At 40.0% G+C, this 13,547-nt stretch overlaps 1 protein-coding gene across 1 annotated transcript in view; it reads left to right on the top strand.

Moving 5' to 3' along the window:
- Positions 1-7,231: 7,231 nt before the first annotated feature.
- The window catches only part of fndc7rs1 (fibronectin type III domain containing 7, related sequence 1), a 56,147-nt gene continuing 49,831 nt past the window's right edge, over positions 7,232-13,547 (top strand). Inside the window, exons 1-8 of the mRNA XM_037531243.1 lie at positions 7,232-7,293; positions 7,399-7,417; positions 7,677-7,937; positions 8,035-8,295; positions 10,668-10,937; positions 11,081-11,338; positions 11,846-12,115; positions 13,025-13,288. Coding sequence (XP_037387140.1) covers positions 7,240-7,293; positions 7,399-7,417; positions 7,677-7,937; positions 8,035-8,295; positions 10,668-10,937; positions 11,081-11,338; positions 11,846-12,115; positions 13,025-13,288 — 1,657 coding nt within the window. The 5' untranslated portion in view covers positions 7,232-7,239. The remainder of the gene's footprint in view (positions 7,294-7,398; positions 7,418-7,676; positions 7,938-8,034; positions 8,296-10,667; positions 10,938-11,080; positions 11,339-11,845; positions 12,116-13,024; positions 13,289-13,547) is intronic.

A 13,547-nucleotide genomic window follows, 5' to 3' on the forward strand; every position in this document is an offset into this window, starting at 1 on the left:
ACATGAGGCTAGTAGCTTTGTTTGCATACTTCACACTAAAAGGATAGGTTAGTTGGGAAGAGTACAACAGCTCAAACTACATTCTTCTTCATCATCTGATATACTGTATATTTGCTGTGAAAAGAAGTCATGGTCATGTTGTATACTACTGACCTGAACATCACTAAATGACATGCTGTTTAGGATGAATTTCATAAATAGTTTGAATAATTGCAAAAACCAATTAATGCCGTTTTCATTTGGAAACAAGTAACATTAGACTTTTAAAAACTACTGATGATTTAATATTTCTGTAACTTGCTTTAGACCTGGAGATCAGAGGGTTTGAAATCAGTGTTTCATTGCCTGAAACGCACAGAGATGCCACCTTACACCTGACAAAGAAGTACCAAAAGAACACAGCAGTACATCATATAGCTCAGAGACAAACAGCTATGCGGAAGAGGAGAAATCAGAAAAAGGGCAGAGGAAGAGAACCTGTAGGTGTGGCTTGAGTTCATTGTTAGAAATGTGCCATTTTCTTTACATACGTAACATGAAAGAAGGTATTACATTCAGTCATATAACACCTGTTTGATATATTTACATCAATCTCTGGTTGACCAAAGTATTTGCCTGTAGAGAAATGCCCTGATATGCCTACATTTGAAACCTCTACAAGGGGCCCTCAAGTGAGTGCATCTGCATAATTTGATCTTTCGGTTTTCCAGAGGAAGAACTTTGTGCGTGGAAATGCGTAGAAAAACCTGAGGGAAAGCAAAGTAAGCTTAATTGCTTTTTCACTGTGTTGCTCTAGTCTTTGAAAGTTCAATAAGTTTCCCTAAGAACAGCCTTGGTAAGACATCTTCTGGGGTCTGGCTCATCCTAAGACCTGTGGTGGTAGAATTTTACAGTTACATATTGCTAAAATGCATTCATTAAATTTAGCAACTGCTAATTGTTTTTAATGTGTTTTTATCCTAATCTGTTCATGTCCAATTTGACCAGTTAGGTCTCCCATCATGCAATGCTACCAAAGCTATGAGGGTAAAGGCCAACAAGTGCCTTCTTCCTAGCACATGAAGTCAGCCACTTAGAACCATCAGATAATGCAACATCACTCAGTGTGCTTGAATGAAAACAATAACTATTCAGTGAATTCTGTTACATCAGCTAATATTGGCTAGCACTGCACCGAGTAGTGGTTGGAGAGGTAAAGCCATGCTGTCCATCCATGAAGAGATGGCCAGGGATGATGATGACAACGTTTAGATGGCTGTGCCATTCATTTAGTGTTTTATTATATGGGAGTTTTGATTCACTGTTCTTTTCTAAGTACAGAGAAGTGCACCATAGTGATTGCCCATGGTAATCAATGCCACAATCCACATATGGTGGGCAGAGATTAGGCAGAAAAAGCTATTTTTAACACTAATATTCTTTTGGGAAAGAGGGTCCAAGTTTGATGTGGATGAGCTTAGTCCAATATAGTTTAGCCCAAAAGCTCTGAACGATCAAGTGAAATTTACAATATATGCATACATCCAAAGTAAAGCATTCAGGGTGATGTGGGCTAAAAACAGTGATTCTTCTCTACACGCTGGTGGTTAAACAATATAGTGGTCATGATGTGGAAAAGCAGTGTTGTACCAGAAACTTACTATCAGTGCAAAAAATATGAGTCTTGATTGGACAAAGATGTAATACAATAAAAATGAAACTTACTATTTATTTATTTAGTTTTACTCAAAAATGGTCTTTTCTCACACTGCATTTGCCGTTCACAGCTGGCCAAGAATAGTTGTTTACCTATATGATACGGGCAACAAATAAATGGAGTCTGCTTACTGAGGCAGTGAAAGGGCAGAGGACAATAGTGTGTGTACCCCTGGGATCAGTTCACCATGTACAGTGTCTCACACTAGTCATGAAAAAAGTGACCAAATCTGATCTGTATGATCAGACTGCAGTCGCATTAGCCACACTGGTTGTTATGGTAGCAAAGTGGGCTTGGGGATGTTGACTAGAGAGCCCTGCAACACTGAGCCAAATGTTCATAAATTTGAATCAGATTTGAAACCACCTACAAATGTAGTGTGCATCTGACTGGAAAAAGACTTTAATGTGGCTTTCTGCCATTCAGACTACAGAAAATCTGTCTTAGTCAAATCGAATGTGGCAAAAAATCTGCATTTGTGCCGCCTGTCTAAACAAGGCTGTAAATTTATGTTGTCCCCTGTCTACATGCACAAGATATGCATAAATAGCTTAAGACTGTTTGTTTGTTACAGCAGAGACAACTGTCTGCTCCCTTTAGCTGAGCCTAAAAACTATCAGATAAACATGAGGGCAATTTTGCTGAAGTCCATTTTGCAGAAAAAATGACCTCCATCTCATAGTGAATAAACTAACTGCCAAATATGAGTATCACCCCAACTGTAAATTTCTTCTTTTTTACCCATCCATAACTGGACAAATAATGTCCCTGTTCTTGTTTTTCATTAAACCCTTCAAATCTATGGCTTATTACATACTGAGGCTGATTATTCAGTGACTACAGGGACTTCAATGCAAGTTGGCTGAGCTGTTCTTTGATCCAGAAGTATGTATTAAAACTTAGGGCCTGGCAGTTGGCCTGGGCGTTTTAAGGGGCCTACATTCATATGTCCTTACTGCACTAAAATAAAGCCGAACACACCAACTTTCAGTTCAAACTTGAGCCAAAGACCACATGGCCAAGGGCGGCTATGTCTGTGGATTTGACCAAAATAAATCTAATCTTTTCATATTCATTTTTTTGCATGTCCTTACAACTAAAACTGCCTGGAGAAGCACCCATAAATACCCTCATTTGGGTCAAGAATAGCCTAAGTGACCCACCAACATGAGGCTAGTAGCTCTGTTTACATACTTCTCCCTTATCGGATATGTGAGTTGAGAATCTGATATACTGTATATCTGCTACTGAAAAAGGCATGGTCATACTACTGACCTCAGCATCACTAAATGACATTCTGTTTAAGGTGAATTTCATAAATAGTTTGAATAATTGGAAAAATTATTAATGCAGTTAATGTAAACAAGTAACATTATATTATATTTTTAAAAACTACTGGTCATTTAATATTTCTGTAACTTGCTTTAGGCCTGGAGAGAAGAGGGTTTAAAATCAAAGTTTCATTGGCCTGAAATGCACCCAGATGCCACTTGACACCTGACAAAGAAGATATATGACATTAACCCTGTCAGGTAACAAAGGAACACAGCAGTACATCATATAGATCAGAGACAAACGGCTTTGCGGAAGAAGAGAAATCAGAAAAAAGGAGATAGGAAGAGTAAGGGTAGGTGTGGCTTGAGTTCATTGTGCCATTTTCTTTACATACATAACATGCAAGAAGATATTATATTCACTCATATAACACTTATTTGATATATTTAGATCCATCTCTGGGTGGTCAAAGTATTAGCCTGTAGAGAAATGCCCTGACATGCCCTAGTGTGAAACCTCTGCTGTGGGCCCTTGTGGGAGCACACTGTTTAAACGAGTGGCAAAACCATCTAAACGTTGACTTTATCATCGGTTCAAATCATGGCCTTTATTCACATCCTAAGAGAGATATTATTCATCTCTCCATGGGTGAGCAGCATGGCCCTACCGCTCCAACCATCACTCAATGCAGTTCTAGCCAACATTAGCTGACCCAACAGTATTGGCAGTTACTGTTCTCCTTCAAGCACAATGAGCAGTCCAGTGGCGTTGCATTAATGGTGGTTGATGTCAGGGCTACTTCTCTATATGCTATCAGTTACGCAATATAGTGGTCATGACTTGGGAATGCAGTGCTGTATCAGAAACTTACTGTCACTGCTAAGAAAAGAGTCTTTCTCTGTATCAAAAAACGAAGTAGAATGTAAGACCTGCTGTCTTTTATGTTTTGATAGGACAAAGATGTAATAATTAAAATGACATGTTGAAATCCTTCCGTCAAGCTTACAGAAAATCAATTAATTTGATTGCTTTAATCACTTTTTGGACTAGCATAAAAAGTGAGAGGAAAATTACTATTTACTTATTTGGTTTTACTTAAAAATATTTTTCTCACACTGCATTTTGCCGTTCACAGCTGGCCAAGAATAGATGTTTACCTCTATGATACGGGCAACAAATAAATGGAGTCTGCTTACTGAGGCAGTGAAAGGGCAGAGGACAATAGTGTGTGTACCCCTGGGATCAGTTCACCATGTACAGTGTCTCACACTAGTCGTGCAAAAATGAGCATAACGTCATGGAGCTTCTTGATAATCACAGATGAAAACAAAACAGGAGAAAACTGAACTCCGCTCAGAACAATGGATGCAGTTTGGATCATGTTGTCAAATCATTTTTGTGATCATTAGGTTGAAAACTTAAGCTTGATGTTGCTGTTTTCAGGGATGTTTTCACCTCGTTCACTTACCACTTCATTGCAAATTCTTGAAAATTTCAAAGTAAGGTGTATCTGACCTCAGTTAAAGCTTGGATGGTGTTTTCCAGCATTTCTGTGATCTCACCCAGCTGTTCCTTGATCATCATAGAGTCAGTGCTTCCCCAATTTAGTCCCAGGAGACCTCAGCATAGATTTCAGGCTTTGTTCACACTGCAGAGCAAGTCACATTTATTTCTTAAATCAGATTGTTAGACTGAGACCCCTTTTACACCTAGTCACTTTGTGTGAGTAGTATCTGGATTTTATCCTGATAAGATTTTAGTCACACGTTTTGATGTTAGTTAGACTGAAATCTGATTGCTGTAGTGGATGGAACATGCAAATCTGCTTGTTATGCAGCAACCAAAGCTGTTCAGATATTTATACGAATGCTCCACAGTTCATGCAAAGGTTTTGCTATTACAGATTTTTCTGCCTGGTCTTCAACCATGGATCACACACCCAGTGACGTACTATATGGGGAGCAGTTTTGTTGCACTCGGAAGACTTTCAGTTGTACTGGGAAGGGTGTTTTATTTGTCAAATGTGTCTCAGAGAGATAGATGCGTTTTGCACTAACACTGCAATAACAGACTGAGACCACTTGCTGAAGTGGTTTGAGCATTTTAAATGTGTCTTGGGTGCATTTACAGTTGCTTTTTTATGTGGCTTGGCCTTATTCACATGTACTCAGGTGTAAACGAAGCCCGAGTGTCCACATTGTAAGTTTCAAGTGACTAAATCTGATTTGTATTTTCAGACCGTAGTTGCATTAGCCACACTTGTTGCTATGGTTACAAAGTAGGCTTTGGGTTGTTGACTAGAGTGGTCTGTGGTCTGCAACACTGAGCCAAATGTACATAAATCCAAATGTGAATCAGATTTGAAACCACCTACAAATGCAGCTTGAATCTGACTGGAAAAAGACTAATGTGGCTTTCTGCCATTCAGATGTTACGCCAGGGAGTGATGAGGAGGCAGACACATATGCTGAGATAAGCAAGATTTATCAAGTGCAAATCCAGGCTGAATGCACTTTGCTAGAGCCTGTAATAAATACTGAAGCCTTAATTAATTGTTTTTTTTAATTGTGATACTTTTTTGATTCCACAACCAGGGAAATTCCACCTCCGCATTTAACCCATCCATGAAACACCACATACCCAAGTGAAACACCACATACACACTAGTGAACACACACACTAGGGGGCAGTGAGCACACTTGCCCGGAGCAGTGGGCAGCCCTATCCACAGCGCCCGGGGAGCAGTTGGGGGTTAGGTGTCTTGCTCAAGGACACCTCAGTCATGGACTGTCGGCCCTGGGGATCAAACCAGCAACCTTCTGGTTACAGGGCCAGATCCCTAACCTCCAGCCCACGACTGCCCCCAAATTAACAAATAGTCTGGCGTGGGTGGTTGATATCACTTTACTCCATGACAAAGGCCATAGATTTATGTTGTCCCCCATCTAAACGGACAAGACACACAGACATACCTTAACACTGTGTGGTCGTTACAGCAGAAAAGCAAGTGTTGAAAAACCCCATCAATTACCATTATTAGCCCTGTGAGAATTTCTTAGCAAAACTAACCATTTATTAATAGCCACCTGAGTAATTCTAATGATGGCTTCAGAGATGACATTTCAGTTCACACACATATTTTTGGTCCATATTCTCCAGCTCCATGATGATGCTATTGCTTCTCTGGTGCCTTCCCTGCTTGGTACGGTTTTTGATTGTCCATCTGACCTGGAAATATTCACTCAGTGGTCACTTACGAGGTTTGTAGACACCTGGTCATCCAGACAAAACCAAAAGCATCAGTAGGGTGTTTATCCCTTCTCTTTGCTGCAGAAACATCTACTCCTCTGAGAAGGCTTTACACTAGATGGTGGAATATTACTGAATTCTCAAAATACAAGAGGTGTCTGGATACTTTTGAAACTATAGTGTACCCACCTATTTCTTCATCTTCGCCTGAGCTCCATCATTACTTATTCAAGAATTTATCCACAATAAATCAGTTGAAAGTGAATATGTTCAGTTAGACAGGTAGCCTAAACTGGAATCCAGTATATGACCATTGTACTTGCTTCAAGGGGTGACATATAAAGAGCAAGATGTGTTTCAGGAAACAGAAAGAATATTCTCTTCTTGGCAGTACTTGCTTATTATGGTAGGTTCTGTAATGTAATACTCTAAAAGAATGAAGTTGAGTGCTCCACAGTGAGCAAGCTTTCGAGAAGAAAGTAAATATGACTTCTCTCATATATTTCTGTTGTAACTTCACAGGAAGCAAAAGAGACCATTTATACCTCATGTCCATCGTAACACCGTCACTAACAAATAAAACAACACTACCTACAAAAGTAGTGGATGTATGCTGACATGGGTGATGATGACCAAACTTCACAATAGTGCTGATCAAGTCCTGTGAAACTATTTCAGGTGGTGATCCAGATGTACACTTACACTATACATAGACAAGACCACAGTGAATCCCCATTAACATTTTGTGGTAAGGAAATCCAAGCTTAAGCTTGAATATGTGCCCCTTGGTCTAAACAGGTTTGAAAACTTGCCAACCCACTCCCCTCCCTGATATTGTTTTTCCTTATAATATCCTTACCAGGCCTAAAGGCATATCCAGCTGTCCTGCTTTCTCGCAAACCGATTGGTTCCTGTGGGGCAGGTATACCTGGGATACAGTGGCGTACACTTTCAGAGTTCAGTGTGTATTAATACCTGTATGAATCTAACTTATTCATTCCCTACGGTCCATAGCAGAGATGCGCCTCTTGAAAACACTGTGCTTTCTCTTACTTGTGGCTTTATTGACTGAGGTAATTATTCACTGCTTATAGGATTATGATTTAGAACCTTTATTTTCATAGGTCGGCTATGTAACATGGACTAACATCAAACTTTTTCATTTCAATTGTTCTCAGGTACAACAGGCTCAAGGAAGTAAGTGAATATTTTCATATGCTGGAAAGTGAGAAAATATTTTTTTAAATAGCTGCTGAATGTTTTAAGAAAATACTTTTAGGGTCAGTTTCTTCGACATGGAGTAAGTCTGGCCTTGGACTGAATTACCATTTTCAAGCAGCCCAAGGTTTGGGCTTTAACTAGTTCTGGCAAACTGGCCCTCAGTTACTGAAATATCAACAAAAATTGACTGTTAATTATTTTGTGTCCTTAGCTAATTCTCTGTTTCCATCCACAGACTGTGATATTACGTCCATTACGTCGCCTTCAGCTTCAAGCTTGTACATAAAATGGACGAGTTTTCCTTTAGCCACGAGCTACTTCATGGACTTAAGGGTCGTGAATTCGACCACTGTGTCCCCCGTCGTGATGCAGTTCACAGCGTCCACGACGGAGAAACTGGTGCAGGGAATGCGGCCTGGAAGCCTTTACCAAGTCACGCTTAAGGTCTACCAGTTTTACTATGTGATGTGTATCAGCTCCACATTAGCGCAGACAGGTAGGCGACTCCCTCGGGATCAAACCAGCTGGGTAAGTCCATCAGCAGGGTACGCGTCGTCTTTAATCCTGCTGCTCCCTGTTTATTTGTTTTTCAGTTCCCGCAGCCTCACAGATCACGTTTTCCAAGGCCATTTCGAGCACGTCGATAACGTTTCAGTGGTCCAGCGTCGTGGGAGCCGACAGTTATGTGCTGGTGGTGGAGGGAGCGTTTCACAACGAGCACCACAACCAAACCTTCACATCACTCAGCGGGGACGTTACAGGACTTCAGCCGGCCAAACCCTACAACTGCTACATCTTCTCCTCCAACGCGGCTGGGCTGGGCGCTAAGAGCTCTGTAAAATCAGTTAACACACGTAGGTCTTTCACTGTGCCTTTAAAGAAACAGGCTAGAGTCTTCAGAGTTTCTTAACGAGACTTTAGTGTTTTCTTGTTCCACCTGAGTTTCTAATGGAAGATGTAACGTTAGTACAGATATTAACTCGCGTATGATAGCAGACAGTAAAACTGCTTTTAGAAACTGTAATACAAACTAATGCAGTAACACAATATTCTCGAGCGGGTGTGCGGTCGATTCCAGTTCATGATAAAACGTGATAAAGAACAGAAAACGTGTATCGTTGTAACTCTCCCGGGACTACTTTACTGCTCCGCGCTCCTTTTAATGTTGTGTGTAGTGATGTGTCTCTGTGGATCATCGCTTTCCCTTTCAGGCGCGGGAACATCAGTGCAGATGCTGGTAAGGCTAGAAATGCTAGCTGTTAAGCTAATGTGGTAAATAAGGATATTATGTAAAAAATGTACAAATTCTTTGTTAAACTTAAGGTTTAAATCAGCTCTTTGCCCTGTGAAAGTCTATCGTAAGTTTGTATTGAAATATTTTTTACTGTATATGAAAGGTGCGCATTTTGTAGGTAATAAAGAAACTAATAACTGATAACAAATACCCCATACAGACAGCTGATACATGGCAATATATAGATTTTAGATTTTTACACATATTAGCATGTTTGGATTTCCCTTATATCCAACATATATTTGTCACATATGGACATGTATGTGACATACACTTTTTTTAATTGTCCATTTTCAAATATGACAGATATATTTCAGTCATATCAACATTTAGCAACATATGTATAACATATATTTAACAATGTATGAAAAAAAATTCCATATGTGGATGGCGTATATACGTATATATAAAATGAATATAAATATTCATTACTAGCTTCATGTTGTGTAATATAAGGATATTTTGTGTTAAAAAATTTTAAATGTGTCTTTCAGTGTGTTACAGTCTGTATCAGACATATTTATATGATCCATGTTCTTAGGACAAAATACATATGTCTCATATATGCTGTATATCAGACAGACAGGTATATGTGTGATCTATATATTATGCATAAATGTATTCACCCTACCTGCATTACCTGTAAATGTATTCGCCAGTGTATTACCTGTTAACTGATTACCAAGTAATCAGACATATGTGTATGGTCCATATAATGTGCATATAAGTGTTCAACCACCTATCAGACATACACTCACTGGCCACTTTATAAGGTACACCTGTTCAATTGCTTGTTAACACAAATAGCTAATCAGCCAATCACATGGGCGCAGCTCAGTGCATTTAGGCATGTAGAGGTGGTCAAGACAACTTAGTGAAGTGCAGACCGAGCGTCAGAATGGAGAAGAAAGGTGATTTAAGTGACTTTGAACATGGTGTGGTTGTTGATGCCAGACAGGTTGGTCTGAGTATTTCAGAAACTGCTGATCTACTGGGATTTTCACGCACAACCATCTCTAGAGTTTACAGAGAAAATATCCAGTGAGCGGCAGTTGTATGGTAGAAAATGCCTTGTTGATGTGAGAGATCAGAGGAGAATGGGCAGACTGGTCCGAGATGATAGAAAGGCAACAGTAACTTAAATAACCAACCAAAATTTCCAACACCTTGTTGAAAATTAATTAAATGAATTAAATTTCCAACACCTTGTTGAAAGTATGCCACGAAGAATTAAGGCAGTTCTGAAGGCAAAAGGGGCTCCAACCTTTTACTAGCAAGGTCTGCCTAATAAAGTGGCCGGTGAGTGTATATGTCCAATATTTGATGCTCATAGTCTTTGAAATATATGCCTGAGCTTACATGATTTACATGTTGTTGGAAAGAAACCCTTGTATCTTCAAAATGGCAACTTTACAGGGGAAGGAAAAAACATATTTTACTTTTAATGTAAGTCAATTATTATTTAATGCAAGTCAAGTATTGTAGATTATGATTAATGATTATTATAGATTATTAGCAAAGGTAACAGATTAGTAAACAGTTAACTACTGGCACACATAAGAGAACAGGTAACTGTTGCCACAAGCCAGAGAATGAGTAACTGATTGCCAGCAAGCTAATAATTGGTTGTAATTATTAGTTGTAAGAAAGACAATAGTAATTACATTTTCCTATTTATGGGAGAATAACATATTGTGCACATATTATTGTCTTGCACCTGTGCATATATTATAGCATATAACATACCATGCATGATAACAAATCGAACATAATATATCATGAAAGCCTAAAATAATTGTATCTTGATAGGAAATTTGTTATTGTCTTATTTTGGGTTTTTATTTTGGTGTTACATATAAGTGATATAAAAGTAAACATGAACAAACTTCACAACAACTTGCTTACTATCATTCACTCTTATGTGCTCTGCAGTGGTCCAGCCACCAGGTGTTGTGACTGTGACAACAGTAAATTACAACACGGTTCAAGTCACCTGGTCCAGCGTCTCTGGCGTGTTGCTCTACCAGGTGTCGCTGATGGAAAATAACCGGTCAGGACTTCCTCCCATGACTTGGAACACGTCTGCTACCTCCCTGAATATATCTAACCTCAAACCATGTTCAAGCTACACAATAGGCGTTTCATCTATTAATATGTTTCTGCAGCCTGGGGAGCCATCCACTGCCCTTTACACCACCAGTTGTAAGTATTAGTTACATGGTTCTGTTAACAGTGTAAAATACTCTTATAGCACCGTAAATGTACACAGTGACAGTCATAACTGTCATGTCATTCACACGCATAAAGTCGAATACATATGCTTTTGCATTTTTTCTCCAACGCAGCTATTGCTTCAGTGCCATCAATATCAGTGGACTACAGTTGTACTAATGCCATCGCAACTGTTAGTTGGGAGGCTGTGTCTGGTGCTAGGTCGTACCGCGCAGTGGCCACTGGAAATAATGGAACATCTTTGTCCTGCACCACCACTGGCACGTCCTGCCAGATTACCACACTTAGATGTGGTGAACGCTATGCTGTACGGATCTCTAGCATCGCTGACTGCGAGAGCACCTCCAACATCAGCTACGTTTTTGAAACAGGTGACTACAATGCATGACTTTCAGCCCCTCTGCTTTCCAGAGTATAATGTCTGGCAAAGATTCGATTCAGATACGATTCTTCAGGAAACGATTAAATGCATTATAAATGCTTAAATTTCAACATGATCTGATTTCAGTGGTCATCTAGTTAAAACATGCTAAATTCATGAATCTGACTGGAGGACGTATTTACATAGTAGTGGAATATTGACTAAACATGAAACAATACAAAACAAAACACATTTTAGGTTCAAAGGATATTCATGTTCATATTCACATTCAAGAAGTGCCATATTTCAGGAAAAATTAATAAGTATTTTTCAGTATCACAATTTGAGTGTATACTTCTTTGTTTATCATTGTGAGTTATAATTACTTGTAATTTTCCAAAATCAACGCAGTTCTGGTGAGCTGTAGATGAGTCTCAGTAGTCAAAAGGACCACTGTGTAGGAGCTAAATTATCATTTCTCACCTCCCTTCTCTGTTTCTTTCCTGCACTCACACAGCACCCTGCCCACCCCAGAACCCGACTATTTTCCGTGAGTGTTTCAGCAACGTGATCATATTCTCGTGGGCTCCAACCAACAAAACAGCATATTACATCGCCCAGTCTGTGGACTCAGATGGGGTGGTGAACGAGTGCGTTACCATAGACACTTCCTGCTACTTCATTCAGACGGACTGTGGCCTCACATACAGCTTCACTGTCAGCTCTGTGTACTCTGGTGCTCAGGGCTGCAACACTGGGTCCACCTTGCCAGTAACAATTAGCACAGGTAAGAGTCCAGGTAAACGCTAATCATTAAGACACATAAAAGATGAGGTAACTGTGACCTGATATGTTAACTGTAAGCACAGTTTACTGATCAGGTAGCAGTGGCTTGTTAGCCCAGGTAAGATCAGCACAAGCAAGAAACCAGGTAACCCCTAACTATTAGCAGAAGCAGCAGACCAAGTAACTGTTAATTGTTAACACAGTGAACAGAATATGTAACAACTGACTAAATGACAGTGTGACTAAAAATGACTAAACACTATTACTGCAAGCACAAGTAAGAGACCAGGTACCTGTGCCAAACGTTTAGCATAGGTGAGAAACTAGATAACTTTTAACGTTTAGCAAAGATGAGATGGGTACCTTCCAACCGTTAATACAGGTGAGAGGTGAGATGAATACTTCCAGTCAGCATAAGTGGGGAAACCATCCATGCATTTAGTATTAGCTCTGCATTTAGCACTCTGGGCCACATCGCTTCACAAATTAATGTTTCTCTGTTCCATCAAAGCAGAGAAACACTGAACTAAGCAGTGTTGCAATCTTCCAGGTCAGACATTGCTCTAAAGTGTTCCTCATGTGTCATCAAAGGAGGTGTAATTTTCAATGTAATTTTAAAAAGTGTCCCAATAGCACGTCACCAGATAGCACATAGCACCCATACATTGAGAACCAGTGTCTAATCTCAGGTTATGCCATGCTGTGCTACACTACTGCCAAGCTACTAGTTTAACTGGGTGTCCTCGTGATGTCCAGTGCCCCATCATTCACCATTGTAAGTCTTCTGGGAAAATAAACCTCATTTATCAAATTGAGTGACTAGGCAGGCTAACAGCATAATTTCATTCATATTTATCCTATTAAGATGTGTCTTGCCTTTAAGTGACTTTGAGTATCCACCCTTCCTCAGCACCCTGTTTACCCCAAAACGTTCGCACCGTGGCAATGGATTGTCTGTCAGACACGTTGATGACCATGTGGAACCCAGCCCGGGGAGCCCTCCGCTACACAGTGCAGGCACGCGGTAACCGTGACGACTTCTACAACTGTACATCCCGAGGAACTAACTGTACGATGACCGGTGTGAATTGTGGCCAGAGCCTGAGTGTGTGGATCACGGCTTCCAACAATGAGTGCATGACTGATTTCATGCTGGTGGATGTAGCTGAGACAGGTGAGGGAGGCAGAGAAAAGGAGAGAGAGAGAGAGTGAGTGACCGTATATAACTTATTGGTATCCGTAATGTACTATGTGTTGGTATCTGGTATCTGTAATGTACTGTGTGAATTTATAAGTCCTTCACAAATTCTCGCAAATGCAACAGAAATGTTTTCCCAGCACTGCTTTATTTCCACATTAACCATTCAAAATGCATCTTTTGTGCAACACGTCTTGTGCTATGAAGACCGTGTGGGTGCTTTTGCAGTGGGCTG

Source organism: Pygocentrus nattereri, chromosome 19 (assembly GCF_015220715.1).
Source record: "Pygocentrus nattereri isolate fPygNat1 chromosome 19, fPygNat1.pri, whole genome shotgun sequence".
Taxonomy (NCBI): Eukaryota; Metazoa; Chordata; class Actinopteri; order Characiformes; family Serrasalmidae; genus Pygocentrus; species Pygocentrus nattereri.